This window comes from Sceloporus occidentalis, unplaced genomic scaffold, assembly GCF_023333645.1.
Source record: "Sceloporus occidentalis isolate IW3139 unplaced genomic scaffold, rSceOcc1.0.p SCAF_5, whole genome shotgun sequence".
NCBI classification, from domain to species: domain Eukaryota; kingdom Metazoa; phylum Chordata; class Lepidosauria; order Squamata; family Phrynosomatidae; genus Sceloporus; species Sceloporus occidentalis.
Genome location: NW_028316985.1, coordinates 175687466 through 175708370, shown reverse-complemented (window position 1 = coordinate 175708370; position 20905 = coordinate 175687466). Strand labels below are relative to the sequence as shown.

Genomic DNA, 20905 nt, shown 5'->3' with positions numbered 1-20905 from the left:
CGTAACGTATGCTTATGTTTATGGACTCTCTTCATATACAGAGCAGGAAGAAAGCGAGTTCATTGAAGTTTTTTACAACCCTTGTTGGATTTATATGAATTTTGGGCAGGTGTGTGGTTATCGGGGCTTAACTAAAAATAGAGTGGGCATTTCTGGGTGAAAGATAGAGCAGAGAAGGTAGAATAGTTGTAAAGTAAGATTTCATTTTCCTGTACAGCTCTTTACCTTCCCCATAATTAACAGAAGCAGAATAAAATATTCAATTCAAAATATGTGTGTGTTTAAAATGTGGATGATTCTGTGGTTTAACGTAATGCACAATTTTAAGATAGCTCAACACCTCCTCTGCCTTTGAAGAAATCCTAATTCCCCCTTCCCCGTATTGTCCATTCTTTCACCAGTTTTTCCCCCACCGAGGGTTGTAAGCATTTGGGGGGCAGGGTTACATCTCTATTCCATGAAGTGCTACTGACATCAAAGCCAATATAGAGTTAAATAGTAAACATAGCTTTTGGATTGATGATGCCATTTGTACAAAGGTGTGAGTAGCAGAACAAGGAGCAAGGCATACTGCTTTTGCACAGAGCAGAGCTCTGTTAGAAGCACAGTGCATCTATTTTAAGAAACATTACCAACACTACGAAGTGAAAGGTTATTTATTATTTTCTAGATAAATTTTCCAGTATAAAATTACATATTAAAGATGAAGCATTAGGAGCAGAGTACGCACTTCTCCATTCAAAAATATCAGTACAAGCTCAAATTTTCACTTTCTGGTAATGGAGGATAGTGAACCATGTAACTGTTAGGCAAATCTGAAAGACAAAAAACAACATGTAGATGGGCGTAAGCATTCGTATTATAGCAGGAGCATACTTATCTTTCCCACCTGGCCAATTTTTCCAGATAAGAAATTTTTATGGGTAATGGTATCTTAGAGGAAAGTACTCAGGAAGGAAAAATTGCAATAAAAATGTGGCAGGTAAACAAGTTTAGGCATACAGCCACCACTTATCTACTCCGAGGTTGGCTTAAAACAATGTAGATAATGTGTAAATTGTTCATATCCTGTCAACTGCCATTCAGTTGATACACAGATAGCAGAAGGAGTGAACAAATGATTACGGAGAAAATAAAATGGCTGACCAGCTTTTCATTTACTGGGCTCTGAACAATAAAAACCAGATTCTAAGCAACTGCAGCGGGCATCATTGGAATGGGGATGGGAAAAGGGAGGCTTTTTTTAAAAAAGAAGTACTTGGATGTGTGTTGAGGTGGCAGGCTTTTCACTAAATGAAACTTGCTGCCAAAATTTGAAAGGGATAAGATTTTCAAAACAACTGTGTATACTATGACAGCTCCTCAGAAACTGAACAGTCAGGGCATAAATGGGTGCTGGAAAGTAAAACAGAATGACCTTGGGTGCATCTGCATCTTAGAAATAATGCAGCTTGATGCCACTTTAACTACCATGGCTTCATCCTACAGAATCCTGGGATTTGTACAAGGCGAAAGACCTTGTAAATTGACAAATCTTAGGATTCCATAGGATGGAGCCACCACTTAAAAGTGTTGTCAAACTGCATTATTTCTATGGTGTAGATAGACCCCTAGGTACATCTTGCAGGTTATATTGTTTAGCACTATTTTGCTTTTCTTAAACAGATTTTTTTTAAAAAAACAAATATTGCAAAGAATGTGATGCTCATATTTCCCCCCAATTTGGTGTCCTAGCTTAAAGGCTGGGATATGAGGAAATTAGATCTGGAGAAAGTAGTCTGGAGAAGAACTCCCTATAAAACAGAGTAAGTGAGGAGAGATCATACTGAGGTAAGTCCCCTCTCTTCATGAGTCAGATGGCACTGAGCTATTGCCACATCTTTGATGTCATCCCTGATGCTACCCATGGCATTTGATGCTACCCAAGTTCCAAGTAGAGCTTCACCATCCAACATTTCAAACAAGGAGACAATCTTTGCTTCTCTGGTGCCTTCCCCATGCAAGGAAAGTAGAGTAAACCGCTTAGGGAGTGCTTAAGTGCACTGATAAGTGGTATAGAAATGTACTTGTTATTGCTATTGCTATCCTGCACTTAGATGAGATTGCTAAATCATGTCAGGTTTAAGGGTGCTAAGAGATAAGAAAATGGAACGGAATGGGATTTGTAAAACGGTTGAGAAGTAATTAGTAGTTTCCATATAAATAAAATAGCTGGCAGGGGGAAATAAAAATCAGGCCTAAATTGCACTGTGTTGAATGGGATATGCTTCCTAATAAGAACCTTTCATAATGGATTCTTAGTCTTATACTTTAGCTAGCAAATTTCTATCGCTCCAGTAGTTGTGTATTTACGAGGGTCATCTGTGTGTGACCTCCTGTATGGTATCCTTTAATAAGGTTCAGCACAAATGGGCAAAATGAGGGCATTCCTCTTGCAAGCAAGCATTTCCTTCCAAAATGAAATTTTCCTTCAGTCCCCAAATTTCTAGCATTACAGTAACTTGAAACTTCAGTTACAAATACAGTTTGGGCGTCCAATGTAAAGGGGCAGGCAAAAGGATCAAAGGAATGCAAATACATAAGACAAAAGAATTCTAAGGGTTAATAATTTTCAATGTTTCGATCCCTGCAACATTAGAAATTTAGAGACTGAAGGGGATGGGGTAGAATTTTTATTTGGGGCCCCTAATATCCTCAGTTTGTGTCCCGCCCCCATAGCTGTACTCCCGTGTTCACCCAAGATTGGAGGTGCAGGACAGATTTTTTCCCTTCACTGCAATCATGAGCAACACTTGTTTTTCCCATAGATGAGATAGCAAAAATGGAAAAAAAGGAAAGAAGTGCACTTACATTTTTAGACCTTCCGTCATTAAGGATCAATCCAGTTCTTAATCTGCATTGCTCCAACTGGGTCACCCTTTCTTGGGTCATGCTAGAGTGACAATGTTTTGGGAATTGTGTGTTGAGTGCCTTCAAGTCGTTTCAGACTTACAGCAACCCTAAGGTGAACCTAGCACGGTTTTCATGGCAAGTTTCTTCAGAGAAGATTTGCCATTACCATCCTCTGAGGCTGAGAGAGTGTGACTTGCACAAGGTCACCCAACAGGTTTTCTTGGCTCAGTGGGGATTCAAACCCTGGTCTCCTGAGTCTTAGTACAATGCTCAAACTACTACACCACATGGGTTCTCTAGTGTTTTAAAAAAATTCTGTACCTGAAAGCTTTATTAACAAAATAGTAAAGCCATGAATTACACCACATAGTGTCTCTTTTTAAAACCATTTTCTCCAAAGGTTAAACTCCATGAGTGATATGTACTGAGCAAAACCCACCAAATCTAGAAGATGCCCAGGTCTCTCCTCCTATTGATGTCCCTCTTGATTTGGCAAAGAGAACAAACAGGGCAGCAAAGGACAGTGCAGAAGTCATCACAGAGGGATCCCTGTTTAAAGAAAAGAACAAAATGAGACTTTATTTTGGAAGAAAACAATTATATTTAGGTGTACTTGCTTGTAATGGCCTCCTAAAGTCTGTTTGTGGGGAGGCTCCTGGGGTTGAGTTGACTTCTAAGTGTGGAAATGCAAAGCAGTGTGTGTGTCCGTCCCCCAAGAAGTGGGAACCTCTTTTGGCCCAAATTTCATTTCTTGGGGGTCACATTCTAATCAAAGGTGGGTCAAAGGAAGAACAGTGGGATAGAAACAACCAGCATATTTCAAGTGTAAAGCTCTTACTGCCCTCAAGTAAGCATTAGGAGAGGCATTACTGCTGGAAGAGTGTTCCTTTAAACGGTTTATAAAATATTTGGAGTGGCTAGAAATGCTAAGTCACAGCAGCTAGCATGATGCAAAGGCTTGCTATAGAGATTGCATCATGCTAAGCAGCACCAGGTGATGGCCCTTAGCCAACACTCTGTATAGCAGCACTGAGACTCAATGCACGTGTGGTTCCATGAAGAGAGTGGGTTGGATTGTTGCACTACAGACAGTGAATGTTGAGAGGAGGCAACTTAAGATAAAGAACCTCCAAAGGCTTGGAAGGTATCAACAAGTGTCTGTGAGTTTATTTAAGTGGTCAGTGCTTTGCCAATGCTTAAACTGAACTGGTGCTTCTGTACTCTGCTACTGTTGAGAGTGTTTATCTCAGATAGTGCTGTAAGTTGGCATCTCTGGTGGGCCTAGAGTTTTGTTTTTGTCACTGCACATCAGCAGGACATAGAAGAGAGCCAACAATTACAACATTTTAGAATAGGAGGCAGAAAGGTTAGGTAATCTCTGGATATCATGGGAAGACATCTAATTTTGCCTCCAGGTCTCCCAAACTACTTTAACCATTTCCTTGACTTCCCGTCAACCACTCCGAAGTATGTACAGAAACATGTAGTAATAATTATTATATATAATACTCTTTCCATGAAAGAAATTGTTATTTATAATACCCTTTCCATGAACCATATACAGTCAAAGAGAGAGACAATAAAACATGACACTTTAAATATACATGAAATCCCCAGCATCCCATCAGCCAGTATCCATCTCAGCAGCCTCAAGCATAACACAGTAGTTTAATCCTGCAAATTGAAGAAGAAGGTCTTCAAACTCTTATGAAGATGGGTGAGATCCTCCTCAAGCCGGAGGTCCAAAGGAAGACTGTTCCACATATGTGGAAGTGCAGAGCTGTGCATATGTGGGGATAATATTAACAGCACATTTAGATACAGAAAATACTGCCAATATTAACCTAGTTAACTTCTTGTCAAGACAAGTGAGACAGTTGTATGGCAAACACCTGTGAACTACTACCAACTTCTGCTCAGCAAAACATTATATAGCATGAACTTTCTTTGCCACACAACCCACTTGGATCTGATGAAGATCCACAAGACCTCATGCTATAATAAATTGGTTAGTGTGAAGGATACTGTTCAATATTTTTCTGCAATAGACTAACAGACTAGCCCTTTGGAAATTCCTCCTCAGCAGTCTCTTGCTCTGATCTCCCTTTTGAGTTTCTTCTTACTATAAAGCAACCAAGAGTCCTATTTTTAAAAGGATTAGTTTGGTCCATTGAAGATAAAATCACAAAGTCATGTGACACCTTAAAAGTTGATTTCGCACAAACCCATTCTTGCTTCCACTATAAGACCATGGGAACTGTAATTTGGGAGTGGGGGATACAAAATTCTCAGCTCTGCCAGCCACATTTCCCAGAATTCAGGCTTCTTTTTGTTCTAGAGAGACAAGAGCTGCTGGTTCATAAAATAAAAATTAGCTGTGAAAAGGAATGGTGTTTAAAATATCAACTTTCAGCTTACTGGAACGCACCAATTCTTGTTCTCCAGTTCTATTGAATCAGGGCATCTAACTTAACAATGGCAACAACAAAAGCACTTTAGATTTGCTTCTTAATTACGCAGCTGGAATGAAGAAAGTTGAAGCAAGAGAATCAGATGGATTTTTTTTTACATGAGAGGGTTTTGAGCTACAAAAACTCATGTACCTACTGCTTTCCCAAGTTTTTGTTTTGCACCTGCTTCCAGTTGATCAGTCTTGGAGTTCTAGTAAAAACACAAACTCACATGGACACACAAAGTAAATCTCATAAACCTGAAGTGTGCCTACCACTTACCGGGATCCCATATTTTGTCCTGTAGACAGACCTCATTGCCATAGTTGAGCCACAGAAGCAGCATTCATTCATGTCTCCAGCCACTTGGCATCCTAAACACGGATAGCAGAACAGTCCACAGCAAACTAGAGAGAGGCAAAGCAGAGCATTAAATGTCTCTAGAGGATATCATTGCAACCCCTATCAGCCCTGCCAGCACAGTAATTGTGAAGGACGATGGGAGTTGCACTCCACCAACATCTGGAGCTCTACAGATTGTGCCCACACCTCCTACAGACATTTCAAAGAATTTAACTTGCATTTCTTTTCTTCTTCCTGTGACCCATGACATTCTTCCACTTTCAGCATGTTAGATTCATTCATCTAAAAAGTAACATCCCAAGCTCTCCAAGTACTACCTATCTTGAGAAAGTTACTTTTTTCTCCATCATTCCAAGCATTGCATTTCTACGGTACTCATATGTTTCTACAGAACCTGGGGAAGTTACTTATGGGATTACAGCTCTCAAAATACCCCTCCCAAGAAGCTGAGTTGAGAGATTTGGGCAATGTAGTCTAAAAAGTAACTTTTCCAAGCTCTGGATTGCTGTGAAGGTGAAAGGGACAATTGCATGAATCAGTTGGATGTCTGGCATATAACTAGAAGACAGCATGGCACGAGTATAAAAAGTGCAATTGCTGAGTTCCAAACTTTAAAATATAGCCAGAGTTTGCTCACATTTTTCAGCCTCAACTCAATCTATTTATTATACAACTTGCAAATACAGAGAAGAAAACAGGAAAACGAGACTAACCACAGAAGCAGAAAGTGTCTTTACCTGCAACCCACTATAGCAAAGAAGACTTAAATCTTAGCATTTCCTTTTATTGAACAGTGTAGTGAAGTTGGTCACCGCAAGTCACTCGAATTTATTTGTAATAAAATATGGCATCTGTATATAGCTTATTTATTGATGCTACTACTCCTAGTCTACTCACAGTAAAAAATATATTACATAGCCCCTGTGGTGGTATCTGCACTAAAAAGATAATGCAGTTTCACACCACTTTAACTGCCAAGGCACAATGCTATAGAATCCTGGGATTTCTAGTTTGTTGTGGCACCAGAGCTCTTCAATAGAAGGCTAAATATCTCACAAAATTAGAAATCCCAGAATCCCACAACATTGAGCCATGTTAAAGTGGTGTCAAGCTGCTTTATTTCTGCAAATGTGGCTTGACATTTTACAGATGAAAATCAAGACAAAGGTGGCCAAGCAACATGAGAGAGTGGTCAATATAGCAAGTTATTACTGAGGAAAGACTCACAAACTAGAAGTTGTAGCAGTTTGCTTCTGCCTGGAACAGTCTGCCTCTCCTTCCTCTCCCCATTCTGAGTTTACGGAATACAAACTGCTTTTGCACTTTGAAATTTGTTTGCAGCAAAGGACAAATGAGGGGGTGGGCGGCTGGGTGGAAGGAGGAAAGAGGGACATTTTAAAAGCCCATGAAACAGTGGAAGTTTTAATTTGGATTGTCCCTGACCAATAGATACAGTTGGAGGGAATAAAATTACAAATAGGAGTTCCTCCCACCCTATTATGAAAATTTTCAGGTCTGGTTAGGCAGTAGGTTCCACCATTAGGTCCATGCTTAGCATCTAATGAAATATTTGCAAGGCCACTCACATACGCCACAGTCGGTACAACAGTCACATAAGCCGGTCTGCCACTGGTTTCGCTGCTGCTGGACCACCATAATCTGTGGCTGAGTCACAATTACTGGTTGAGGGTTCATATTGCAGGCAGCTGGTTAATGGAGAGACAAGGAAAAGAGAGAGAAATTTAAAAAATAAATTACATTGCAAACAGAAAGTATGGTAAATCAGCACAAAAATAAAAACATGAGATTCATTAAAAGACTTTCCACACATTATCTGATTGCCAATCTGTGTTTGTTACTTATCTGGGAGCTCCTACCAGTCTTTATGTGATAGATCAAACAGAACAAGGCAAATGTGCCTATGTGCAAGCATCATGTACTGGTAACTTATCACATTTTCCTTGTTTGTATGGGAAGTTCTAAAGGTGTCTGTGTGTACAAGAAAGCTTGCAGTTAGCTTCGTGGAGGAAAATAGATCCATGTGCCTTTCCAACAAATTCTCTTTCTCTCTCTTTAATAGTAACATACTATTAGCAAGCACAACTCTCCTTGACATGCAGATAAAGTAAGTGAGAAAGCCTAATGCACTTTATTTTTTCGAGTATCAAGAAGCTATTATATAGAGAGCAGCAACCCTAACAGCTTCAATATTGGGATGGGAATCATGCATTCCCTAGATGTTGAACTGCAAATCTGAATAGCTCTAGTCAATATCTCCAATACTGTGTGATGTGGAGATGTCAGAGAGTGACCATGAAACCAAAGTTAAGGAAGAGCCATGCTGAAGAAAATTCTGCTTAAACATAGACAACGTAAGCGCTTAATTCGGTTCATGTTAAGGTAAACATGTACAAGGCATTCTGGGCCCATCCTCAAACATCATGTCATGTTCAGCTGGCAAAAATAATACCTAGAACACTGGTGTGAGATACAAAGAGAAAATGTGGCATGCATAGTGTGGAAAATAGTGCTTATGCATTATGGTGAGTTTGTATTACTGTTACAGCTCAAAGGCACAGCTGTGTTAGTCTGTAAAAACAGTATGTAAAGAGATCTTGTAGCACCTTTGAAACTAAATGAAAGAAAGAAGCTTTCGAAGACTTCAGTCTATTTCCTCTGATGATTTGGTGGAGTGGAAAGCCCAGGGACAGTCCTTATGAGTCATTTGTGTGTGAGAATGCCAATTCAGTTTCAAAATCCTGTAGGTATGGAAATGAAGTGACTTGACTTGCCATGACTGTGTTTAGAGGAGGGCTGCAGCAAAATGAGTGTGGGACAGAGAGCTTACTCCCCTGTGAGAATGTATTCAAAAACTGCACATTTTTTAAAGTCATTCCTACACCAGGGTAGAAAATTAATGTTTAAATTCTGTTCTGAGGGAATTTAATTTACATTTCTAGTTAAAATTCTATTTAAGGTTGGTATAACAACCTAGTCGGTTTAGAGTTTGCAAGGTGACTCTGTCCAGCTTTGTGCTGCTAAATAAACTACAGTCGGCCCTTCTTATACACAGATATTTTATACATGGATTCAAGCATCCACGGTTTGAAAATGTTCAACAAAAGTGTACATTTCAAATATCAAACCTTGATTTTACATTTTTTTTATAAGGGACACCGTTTTGCTATCTCATTATATTTAATGGCACTTGAGCATACACGGATTTTGTTATACACAGGGGATCTTGGAACCAAGCCTCAACGTATAACAAGGGAGCCCTGGTGGCGCAGTGGTTAAATGCCTGTACTGCAGCCATTCACTCGAAACCACAAGGTTGCGAGTTCAAGACCAGCGAAAGGGCCCAAGCTCGACTCAGGCTTGCATCCTTCCGAGGTCGCTAAAATGAGTACCCAGACTGTTGGGGGCAAATTAGCTTACTTGCTAATTAGCTTACTTGCTGTTCACCGCTATGATCTTTGGAATAGCGGTATATAAATAAAACAAATTATTATTATTATTAATTAAGGGTCCACTGTATAAACAATGTACTATAGATGTCATTACTGAACCTTAAAGGGATATTTTTGCCCTTTAAAGTTGAAGAATCTCCTCTGAGGGTCAAGAATGCTGGGAGTTACACTCCAGTAATATCTAGAGGACAGCATGATTTTCATCCCTGTTGTCTATGAACAGCACAGTGATTCCTTAAACCTGTCAATGAACTGTAGTTTGTGGGACTGAGGTCCATAACACACTGCAGAAATAATCCAGTTTGAGACAGCTTTAACTGCCCTGGTTCAGTGCTAGGGAGTTCTGGGAATTGTAGTTTATTGTCAGAGCTCTCTGAAAGGCTAAATGTCTCACAAAACTACAGTTCCCAGAATTCCCTAGCATTGAGCCAGCTCAGTTAAAGCAGTCTCAAACTGAATAATTTTTGCAGTGTGTTTTGGCCCTGAAATGCTGGCATTCAAGAATGTTAGAAGCACTGTGCATGTGTAGCACAGAACATCTAAATCATTTTAGAGTCAGATAAAACATTTAGATTTAGATCTAACATTTAAATAAAACATTTAAAACATAAAACATGTTTCTATAATATACAAAGTTTGGCATCAGTACATGGCATCCTATGACAACATGATGACAACAAGGAATTCCACAAAAAGGACTACTGAGTCATTTCTGTCAGGCTTGTATTGACTCTCCATTAGGTTACATTGCCTTATTGCTTTCTTTTACATCCTTTTACCATCTTTTAACAATGTTTCCCCAACCTTTTTATAACCTTTTCAATAGTCTCATAATAGTTTTCTAATTCATCTTGTGGAGGAATATAGTCAGGAGAAAGTCTGAGGACAGAGTGTGTGTGTGACTAACAGAGGAGAAAAACCATGATTAGCTGTTTCCTGAGTTGCCAATATGCTTGAGGTCTCCTACTATCCAGTTTATGAAAGCATATAACTAAAGAAGAGCTGATAAAGCTGGGAAGTGATCAAACAAAGATAAGTTAGATCACATGAAAAAGGCTGAAGTAAATAAATCAATTAAATTAAGAGCACTGTAAATATATGGGAAAAGGCTGCAGTTGTCATCCCAGGTGAGATTAGGTTGTGTTTTTCACAGTCCTGCTGTCCAAGGTTGCGTTTCCTCCTAATGATACTTTGATTCTGTCCAAACTTACTCCCCTGTGGTACAATACTCCCAGAGACACATGAGCAACTTTGCATAACAACAATTAGGTTATAAACATTAGAAATATCATAAAAGGAATTAGTATTACCTTGCTGGAAGATGTGTGTAGCAGAATAGCAATATGAGTGCAATTAAAGCAGCATGAATTCTTGGAAAGACGAAGATACAGCACGTAACAGTAAAATAAAGGAACAAATAAGACAAAGTTGTCCTGTTTTGATGTCAACACAAGTCCAAGTCCCTAGGAAAGTACAGGAGGCAACAGAATGCTAGAAAATCCCCAAGGGATGTGTGGCTCACCAGCAAGGATGACGTAGCAGTGTAGCAGACCAGTGCGAATAAAACAATTAAACAATAAATACCAAATTACAAACCCAAAAGGGAGATTCAAAACCTTAGTCATTAAAGGGAGCAAGGTCTGAGGTTATCAAGCAACATGAACCAGACAGAACTGTCATGAGCAACAAGTTCCCTGAGGGAGGTGCTGGGATTTATAGCCTGTTGTCAACAGGTGAATTTGGTTCTTAAACACTTCAACCTCCATAGCCCCTCCTTTTCTCTGCTTCATTCTGCCACAGTACATGCTGTTTGTTCTATGCCTTGCTGTTCAGAATCTGCCATGCCTTCTCTGCCCTTTGTCTTACTAGCTTGACCCTCTGCTTCACTATCTGAGTCTGAGTCCTGGAGGTGAGGAACAACAGTGGTCCTCTCCCCACAGTCTTCTCCCTGGGAGTGGGAAGGTCTAGGCTTGGCTGGGTATTGCTGGTGCAACTGGTGGACCAGGTCTGGAGTTTGGATGCCTGTGGCATCTTCCCAGGAGCACTGGTCTGGTCTGTAACCCACCCAATTGATCAGATATTGTCACTTTCTATGGCGGCTGCAGGAATCCAGAATTTGTGCCACCTCCTCCCTGTCCATCATCACCAAGGGGGCAGCTGGAAGATCCAAGCTGCTTTGAATCACATTTTGAGAGAATGGCAGGATGTAAACCTAATAACAAAATAAATAAGAGATAACAAGGACCATCCAGTCCAACCCCCTGCCATGCAGGAGTACACAATCAAAGCACTTGTGACAGCTGGCCATTCTGCAACGTATTCCACTGCCAAACAGTTCTTCCTAATGTTTAGGTGGAATACTTGAAGAGGTGTCATGTTGAGGATGGAGCAAGCTTGTTTTCTGCAGCTCCAAAGAATAGGGCTTGGAGCAATGGATTCAGGAAAAGAAATTCCACTTCAACATTAGGAAAAACTACCTGATAGTAAATGCTGTTTGAGTGTGCAACACCCTTCCTTGAAGGGTGGTGGCATCTCCTTATTTTGGAGGTTTTTAAACAAAGGCTGGACTGCCATCTGTTTGGGTGCTTTGATTCTGTGTTCCTGCATGGCAGGGGTTTGTACTGATGGCCCTTGGGGTCTCTTCCAACTCTATGATTCTAAGTTTTACAGGGTTATTTTAACATGTCTATGTAATTAATATTTTGCCTAATGGCCTGTTGAATGTAATAAAGGCTATAGTTGATGTTGTCTGGAAGTGAATTCCAGTTTGATTATGCATTGCATTAAGTCATATAGCAGAGCTTTGTGGGTGAATTATCATATCAGGCCACTATTGCTGACCATCTCTGACAGCAAGCCCACTGTAAGCCTCTCCCTAAGAAGAGACCTACTACAAGAGCGCATTGCTGCATCATCCTCAAGCCTGGAGTCAACTATAAAACAATCTGAACTTTTCAAAGTAGCTGCATAGAACTTGGGGAAGTTCCTTTTTTTGGCCTGTAACTCCCAGGAGTCTCCTAGCCAGCATGAAAACTGGGAATAAAAATAAATCCTGCAAGTGCTGGATTGCTGTGGAAGAGTGGGTTGGTTGGGGGTGTGGGCAAACAAACAAGTGCATACATAGTTCTTGGGAGAAAACTCAATTTATATACAGTATATTTTAAAATAACTTATTCTTTCTTAGGGACGTAGCCAGGATTTTGGGAAGGGGGGGTCCAGACTAAGTGCCCCCCCAACACAGAAAGAAGTTTTTGAGTCGGTGGAGAAGTTTGCCCTTGGAGTGAAGGGAAGGGGAGAAAAAAGAAAAAAGAGGGCTTGCTCCCTGGCTTCCTCCTCTCAGAAAGAAAGCGCACCAACACCTAGACTTCAATCTACTTCCTCAGATGCATTTAGATGCAATAATAATAATAATAATAATAATAATAATAATATGTAGAGAGATCTTGTAGCACCTTTGGGACTAACTGAAAGAAAGAAAATGACAGCATGAGCTTTTGGAGACAGTCTACTTCTTCAGATGCATTTAGATGCAACAACAATAACAATAATATGTAGAGAGATCATGTAGCCCCTTTGAGACTAGTTGAAAGAAACACATTGGCAGCATAAGTTTTCCTAGATGTCAGTTTTCCTCAGATGCATTTAGATCCAATAATAATAATATGTAGAGAGGTCTTGTAGCACTTTTGAGACTCACCGAAAGAAAGAAACTGGTAGCATGAGCTTTCCTAAACTTCAGTCTACTTCCTCAGATGCATTTGTGGCTTGCAAAAGATCACCCAGTGGCTTTGTATGGTCCAGTTGGGAATCGAACCCTGGACTCCAGAGTCGTAGTAGTCCAGTGATCGAACCATTATGGAGTAGGAGGATTAAATAGGGCAGCTATGGGCCATTTGTGGCCCTGGGTCATTCTTTTGTGGTCCTCCCATCCATCCTCCCCAATACCAAAATAATAATAATAATAATAATAATAATAATAATTATTATTATTATTATTTCGTTAAAAAAGGAGAAGGATTTCCTGGAAGCCTCTGGTTGCTAGCACACCATACACTGTTTAACATTTATACATAGATACAGATATAGATATATAGATATCTGTTTTTCCAATCTGGAAGTGGACTTCCTCCCAGTCACGGTTTGCTTTTCCTATCCAGGTTTTGGTAGCCCACATATTTATTTTATTTTATTTTACTTTTATCCTGCCTTTCTCCCAAAGTGGGACCCAAGGTGGCTAACAATATATATAAAACATATTAAAACAACAATTAAAATAGTAAAACATATATTTTAAAAATTACAAATATAAAACATAAAATACAAATATAAAATTCCAGAGGTTAAAATCAGCCAAACCCATGCATCAAGAGGGTGGTGAAATGAGGAGGGGGTCTTTGGCTAAGAGAGAGGAGGAGAATGAAAGACACCCACTGCTTCTAAGACTGAGCATTGAAACAATAATTCTGAGGTTCAGAGGATTGGTGGTCTTCCCTTCAACATAAGCAAGGTCCCTTCCAGAAAGAAAATGGAGAGGGGTGGGGAGTGGATTTAAATCGTGGATAGGAGTCTCACTGGGTGAACATGGGCAGGTCACACTCTCTCAGCCTCAGAGAAACCCCCTCTAAAAAAAAGTTGCCAGGAAAACCCCATGATAGGTTTGCCTTATATAAAATATATATAAATATACCAAACTCTGAAAAACTCCAAAATCCAAAATACATCTAGTCCTCAGCATTTTGGATAAGAAAGACTCAACTTGTAGTTGATAAGTTGATTATTATTACTATTATTATGTAACTATATTTTACTATATTGTATGTGGATATAAATGTTGAAAGGAAAGTCAGAAGTCACCTTTTCTTTCTTTTATATTTCCTTTTAGAGCCTTCCTTCTTTCTTTCTTTCCTTCCTTCTTTTCTATTGTTTTTCCTTCCTTTTCCCCTTCCTTCCTGTGTGTCTTCCTTCTTCTTCTTCTTCCTCCTCCTCCTCCTCTTCCTCCTCTTCCTCTCCTTCCACGCAAGACTTTTTTCTGGCAAAAGCACAGAGGAGGAGGAAGAAGGAAAGAGGGGGGAAGAAGTTGCAGGCTATGTCCCTGATAAAATCCTAGTCTACACCATGCTTGCATATAGTGTAAATTGGTACTCATGCAGTATCACAGTGGTTGCATAAACCCTTGTTCTGAATATCCCTTGTCCTGAATATCAGTATTGTGCAACAACTGTATCTACCAATGTGCCTGCTTATTGTCTCTTGATGCAATGGAAGATGCACAACAGCTATTGCTACAATCCCAGTGAATCAAATGATACACTGAAGGCACTAATAAATACATATGCAGCATCCAATGATGTGAAACCGTATGGCTGGAAACCAGTTGGTTAGTCCCAACTAGAGTTTATTAATTGAAATATCCAATGGATCCAATCGCTCTACTCTAGTCCGAAACAAAATAGGATTCAGAGTCATGCAATCATGTTTGCAGCAACTGAAGTAAGATGAGGATGAAGGAGAAAACTGAGATATTATGATAGCATTTTAAAAAGTGGGATGACAGAGGATTAATTGGGACTGTCCCTACAAATTGGGACAGTTGGATTATACAGTACTATTGAGATTATCACATTATTAATTGACCCGATTCACCTTTTCTGAGTTACATTCAAATTCGGAATGCTGCTGGGTATTATCACATGGATTTTGCCGCCGTTGCCACCTCCTGATTGCATCCAGGCTAAAATCCACCCTCAACCAGCCACTTTTCACTTTTGGGAGCTTCTTGACTTTGCAAATTAGCCAGCTGAGGGCAGATTTTAGCCGGAGTTTTGGCTGGATGCAGTTGGGAGGTGGCAATGGTGGCAAAATCCATGTGATAATCCTAGGCTGCATCCCAAATTCGAATATAACTTGGAAGAGGTAAATCGGGTTTATTAGTAATGTGACAATCTCCTATGTCTGCTCTCTGGAAGTAGTATTGTCTGGGAGTAAACCCCCAGAACTCAATAAAACTTGCCTCTGAGGAGTCATATATAGGCTTGCACTGTAAATTCCCCAAGATTATCTACACACTTACATGGGAGTCTCAGCCCTTTCCGAGAACATCTTCATGCTGCCTCCCAGCATTTACTTTTGGAAACTACCATGCTTAAATTTATGATCAATTTTTCAGAACATGATGTTCTAACATTGCTTAAGCTAAAAAAGGTTTTGGTTCAGTTTATTATCATCATCATCATCATCATCATCATCATCATCATCATCATCATCCCGCCTCTCCCTACAGATCGAGGCAGGTTACAAAAAGACAAAACATACATAGCATAACATAATCAAAATTTCACAATGCCAACCTTCCACCAACATTAAAAACCCCCAATCAATTACAAATTAAAGATTAAAATTAGTTATAAAACAGTTAAAAGATGAGTGAATAGAATAGAACAGCTAGGAACAGACAGGGTTATCATTTTAATGGCAGGTCAGCCTAGGAAGGCCTGCTGGAAGAGATCTGTCTTGACAGCCTTTTTAAAAGCGTCAAGGTTGGTAATTTGATGGATCTCTTCCGGCAGGTCATTCCACAAGTTTCTGAGCGGCGGATGAAATGGTCCCCTGGGAAACTGCAGCCAATCTGATCTTCTTTGGCTGCAGTAAATTCCTCCCAGAGGACCTGAGTGTACAGGGTGGATTATAAGGAAGATAGGGCTTTAAAGGTGATAACCAACGCCCTTAGATGAGGTAGGACATTACACTTTCAGAATTATTTTAATCCAAAACAAAGAATACTGTACTGGCTTTTTTCAAAGAACAAATTCAAAGAAGAAAGTAAAGAGGTAAAGCTTTTCGTAGGATGGAGAGAATCATATTTTATTTGCCTGCAATACAGTGGACCCTCAGTATCCGTGGGGGTTTGGTTCCACTTCCAGGACCCCATGAACACCAAAATCAGTGGATGCTCAAGTCCCATTAAATACAATGGACAGTAAAATGGTGTTCCTTGTATAAAATGGCAGCTCAATGTGTGCTTTTTGGAATTTATACATTTTGGGAAATTTTCAAGCTGCATATGCTTGAATCCGTGGATAAAGAGGACTGATTATATTAATATTAAAAAGGAGGAACCCATCATAAAAATAGAGATGGCAATCCTAATTCAGTACGAATATAGTAGACTATAACTTGACAGTGATTCAAAAACAGACTTGAAAGAGTTAAACAATCAAAAATTGACCTGAATGGAAAATCTATCAGTTTCGTTTCTTCTCAGTTGAGAACAGTCAGCTTCACTTCTTCTTGCTTGAATGCTCTCAACCAGTTTCAGTTCCTCTTGCATTTTAATATTTTAACTCTCAAGTTCCTTCAACTCTGAACATTTAAAAAGTTAACTTTCCTACATTTTTATTAAAAAGATACAAACTTTTAAATGAATCCCTGTTCTCATCTTAGTCAGAGGTTAAGACCCAGGAAACCTGCTATGGATGTTGTTGTTGTTGTTGTTGTATGCCTTCAAGTCATTTCTGACTTATAGTGGACCCTAGGGCAAACTTATCATGGGGGTTTCTTGGCAAGATAATAAATAATAAATAATAAAAATTTTATTTATATACCGCCCTTCCATCAGATCAGGGCGGTTTACAGCAGTTAAAATACAATAAGGAATAAACATAAACATTAAAATCATACACCATAATAATTACAATATTACAAAAAACATAAAAACAAAAGGCCCCAGGTTAGCCAACCCCGTTGCCAGTGCGGCGGGGGAGGCCTATAGGACCTTATTCAGGGAATGCAGTCCTGAACAGGAAGGTCTTAAGATCCCGTCTGAATTGGGCCAGGGAGGTAGCTGAGCGGAGCTCTGTGGGCAGCGTGTTCCAAAGGGCCGGGGCGGCGATGGAAAATGTCCTCCTGGTAGTGGAGACAAACCTCGCCCCGGGAACCCTAAGTAGTTGCTGCCCAGATGTTCTGAGGGTGCGGTCCTTCAGGTATCCTGGGCCCAAGCCATTTAGGGCTTTATAGGTCATCACCAACACCTTATATTGCGCCCGGAAGCGAATGGGCAGCCAATGGAGATCTTTTAATACCGGTGTTATATGGCTGGCCCTGGACGTACCAGTGACCAGCCTGGCTGCCATGTTCTGCACCATTTGAAGCTTCCGGGTTTGGTATAAGGGTTGCCCCATGTAGAGTACATTGCAGAAATCCAGTCTCGAGGTTACCAGGGCGTGTACCACAGTTTCAAGGTCCCTCTGGGCCAGGTATGGGCGCAGCTGGCGAATAAGCCGAAGCTGATGACAGGTGCTCTTGACCGTCGCATTCACCTGAGCAGTCAGGCGAAGAGACGAGTCAAGAAGCACCCCCAGACTGCGCACGGAGTCCTTCACAGGGAGTGTGACCCCATTCAGGACAGGTGGAACCGCCGCCATTCCTGGACCAGGGGAACCTATCACGAGTACCTCCGTTTTCTCTGGATTCAGCTTGAGTTGGTTTTCCCTCATCCAGCCCATTACTGACTCCAGACAGGCCACGAGAGGAGAGACGCCATCCTCAGTCACTGCATCAGTCGGAGACATAGAGAAGACTATTTGGGTGTCATCAGCGTACTGATAACCCCGCGCCCCATGTCTCCGGATGATCTCTCCCAGCGGTTTCATGTAAATGTTCGCTCCTTGAGGGACCCCAGTTTTAAGGGCCCTCTCATCGGAGCACACGTCTCCCAGCTGCACCATCTGAGACCTCCCGGAGAGGTAGGACCGGAACCACTGGAGCGCAGTGCCCCCGATTCCCACCTCTGCCAGGCACCCCAGAAGGATACCATGGTCTATGGTATCGAAAGCCGCTGAGATGTCCAAGAGCACCAACAGGGACACGCTTCCCCTGTCGATGCCCAGACGGAGATCATCGAACAAGGCGACCATGGCCGTCTCAACCCCGTAACCCGCCCGAAAGCCAGTTTGAAATGGGTCCAGATAATCCGTTTCATCCAAGACCCCCTGAAGCTGGATTGCAACCGCCCTCTCGATCACCTTCCCCAGAAATGGCAGCAGTGAAACTGGCCGATAATTGTTATGCACCAGAGGGTCGAGGGAGGGCTTTTTTAATAAAGGTTTTACTATGGCCAATTTAAGAGCAGATGGAAATTGCCCATCCCTCAGAGATGTATTAATAATCCGGTGTAACAATAAAGTTGCAGCCGGTCCCCCCTGGGCTGCTAGCCACGAGGGACAGGGATCGAGAGAGCAGGTTGTCTTCCAAACACTTCCGAGGATCTTGTCCACATCATCGGTACTTACCAACTCAAACCGATCCAGTTTAATAAAGTCCACGGAGGCCCTGGATACCTCTACTCTAGGTTCTGCCTGAATGTCGGCGTTAAGACCTTCGCTTATCCGAGAAGTTTTATCCGCGAAGAAGTTATTAAATTGGTCACAGCAGGCCTTAGAAGGTTCAAGGATCTGGTTCAGGGCAGGAGGGAGCTGAGTTAGCTCCCTGACTACCCTGAACAACTCTGCTGGACGCGACTCCGCGGACGCGATAAGAGCACCATAGAACGAGTTCTTTGCTGCTCGTATCGCCTCTCCGTAGATTTGTTCAGAGGAGGATTGCCATTGCCTTCCCCTGAGGCTGAGAGACTGTGATTTACCCAGGGTCACCCAGTGGGTTTCCATAGCCAAGCAGGGATTTGAACCCTGGTCTCCAGAGTCATAGTCCAACACTCAAACCACTAAACCATGCTGGCTCTCGCTATGGATCTTACTGCCATGTAATTGTTGCTAGGATTTCAGCCTGGATCAGAATAAATTTTTGTCACATTATTACAATTATTACAGATTATTACACTCTCAATAAGATCATGTATCCTAGCTCTTTCCCAGTGAAACCTTTGGGAAAAGAATATATAATGAAAAAGAAACAAATACCATCCTGGTTTCTTCACAAATGCCATCCTGATTTTTCTGGCTTGGATAATATATTTGGATAGCCAGTTCTGGACTATTTGCTTTTGATAGACAAAAGTAATACTATTACAGCATGAATCCATAGGTTTTTGTGGGTTTTTGGGGCTATGTGGCCATGATCTAGAAGAGTTTATTGGCAAAATGTCAGGAATAGACTCTTGTAGAACATGGCCACATAGCCTGAAAAACCCACAAAAAACACTATTACACCTGCCTTGAGCTTTGCTTTTGCTTTCTGATTTCTTTTCCTCTTCTTTTTTAAAAAATATATCATTTTATTAATTTTAACATTAACATTCTAATTTACAATCAAAGTAATATACATTCAGAGAACAAAAAGACAGAAAGAAAAGAAGGGGGAAGAGACAACTAGCACACAATGTGGCTCTGACCTCTCAATTCTGACTGTAATGAGAGAGAAAAGTAAAGAGGGAGGGAAAGTATTATTTGACCATTACTGATCCAATTGCAATAAATAATCCTATTGCAATTACTAAAAACCATCACCACAAATTATTGCATTGCTATATTTCTATTTGCTCCAAAAATCCATAAACAGTTTCCAATCTTTCCAAAACTCTTCACTCAGTTTATCCTGTAGAAACCCACAGTAGTTTGGCCATTTGGGCTACTTCTTTTTTAATTTTAATTTTTTATTAAACATATACACACACATACATTCAGTGACCATAACAATCCATTCTTCTATTGTCAGTGCTTCAATGCAAATCCAAATCTGAGCAAACCATATTCTTGCTGCTGTTGTCATATAATCCATATTTGCTCTGTAGTTCTTTATCCATAATGCCCAACAAAAATATTTCTGATAACTACAAAATCTACTTTTATTTTTTGTTTTAGCTCAACATGTAAATCTTAGACCAGTACCTTTTTGTCTTCTTAACAAGTCCACCACATATGGAAAAAAAATCAAAGTAATCATTTGGTATTCTGGAGTGGAATTGTTACATCCATTTCCTTGAGATTTTTCTATCAGCTTGATTCAGTACTTCAGAATATTTAAAGAAAAGCACATAATAGCATTAGACACAGGGATGTGCAGTTTGCTTACATGCTACTTACCGAGTGTTCAGAGAAAGACAAAGATACTCTGCAAATTCAAGTGTATCTGTAGAGATAGTTCAGACTAACAGCCAACCTGTGTTGCTCCTTCCAGATAGCAGTTACCTATTTGTTGCTGCTTGAGGAAGTTGGCTGCAGATCAAAAACCAATGAGGTGGAGACCTACCCATAGGGATTTTTTTTCATAAAGCTTTTTTAAATAAGAAAATAAATGGGCCATGTTTGGTCACAAAGAAAGCAATTTATTTATTTAGGGAGCACGCCTATGTACATTTAGCTGGGAGAATGTCACATCAATGACCTCAACATGGTGCTTCCTTTCAGGTCAACATGCATTGGATACACAGTTTAAATGCTCATACGCCCATCTTTTCATCGTAGTTTCTCCAAATTGGTGGGGGTACCTTGTTGAGCCTGAGGACAAAATTCAGTTTCAGAGGAGATTGGGGGGAGTTATTCCACTGGCGGGTGTGATCGAAGGCAAATGAATGCAGCCAAACAATGACACCATAATTTAGCTTAAAGCTCTAACCACCAATAGCTAAGCCTTGGAGAAAGCATGGCAACCTTTCAAAATGGGAAGGAAACATACAAAAACTGGGAAAATGCCAAATGTTGATATGTGGTAGTTTAGGGAAATCAAGAGACCAGATTTAACAACAAGGCCCAAGGTTCCTCACCCTGATCCACAACA

At 40.6% G+C, this 20905-nt stretch overlaps 1 protein-coding gene across 3 annotated transcripts; it reads right to left on the bottom strand.

The window, feature by feature from the left end:
* Positions 1–638: 638 nt before the first annotated feature.
* On the bottom strand, positions 639–20323 carry LOC149313186 (placenta-specific gene 8 protein-like). 3 transcript variants are annotated; one of them, XM_089527120.1, is made up of 5 exons: positions 20212–20323; positions 7292–7411; positions 5625–5749; positions 3332–3441; positions 639–815 (listed from the first exon to the last, which is right to left on the bottom strand). In XM_089527120.1, the coding sequence occupies exons 2-4, from the start codon at positions 7398–7400 to the stop codon at positions 3337–3339; spliced, it is 339 nt and encodes a 112-aa protein (XP_089383246.1). In that variant the 5' UTR covers positions 7401–7411; positions 20212–20323; the 3' UTR covers positions 639–815; positions 3332–3336. The 3 variants fall into 3 exon arrangements, with proteins under 3 accessions (XP_089383246.1, XP_089383245.1, XP_089383247.1); XM_089527119.1 differs by lacking the exon at positions 20212–20323 and adding an exon at positions 20017–20177; XM_089527121.1 differs by lacking the exon at positions 20212–20323 and adding an exon at positions 10486–10501.
* Between the last annotated feature and the right edge of the window lie 582 nt (positions 20324–20905).

Coding starts and splice junctions, on each gene's coding strand:
- LOC149313186 (XM_089527119.1), bottom strand. CDS start 20,071: ATGATTACTTTGATTTTTTTTCCATATGTGGTGGACTTGTTAAGAAGA. Junction 7,412..20,016: donor CTTGTTAAGAAGACAAAAAG/GTACTGGTCTAA, acceptor TCCATTAACCAG/CTGCCTGCAATATGAACCCT. Junction 5,750..7,291: donor TTGTACCGACTGTGGCGTAT/GTGAGTGGCCTT, acceptor GCCTCTCTCTAG/TTTGCTGTGGACTGTTCTGC.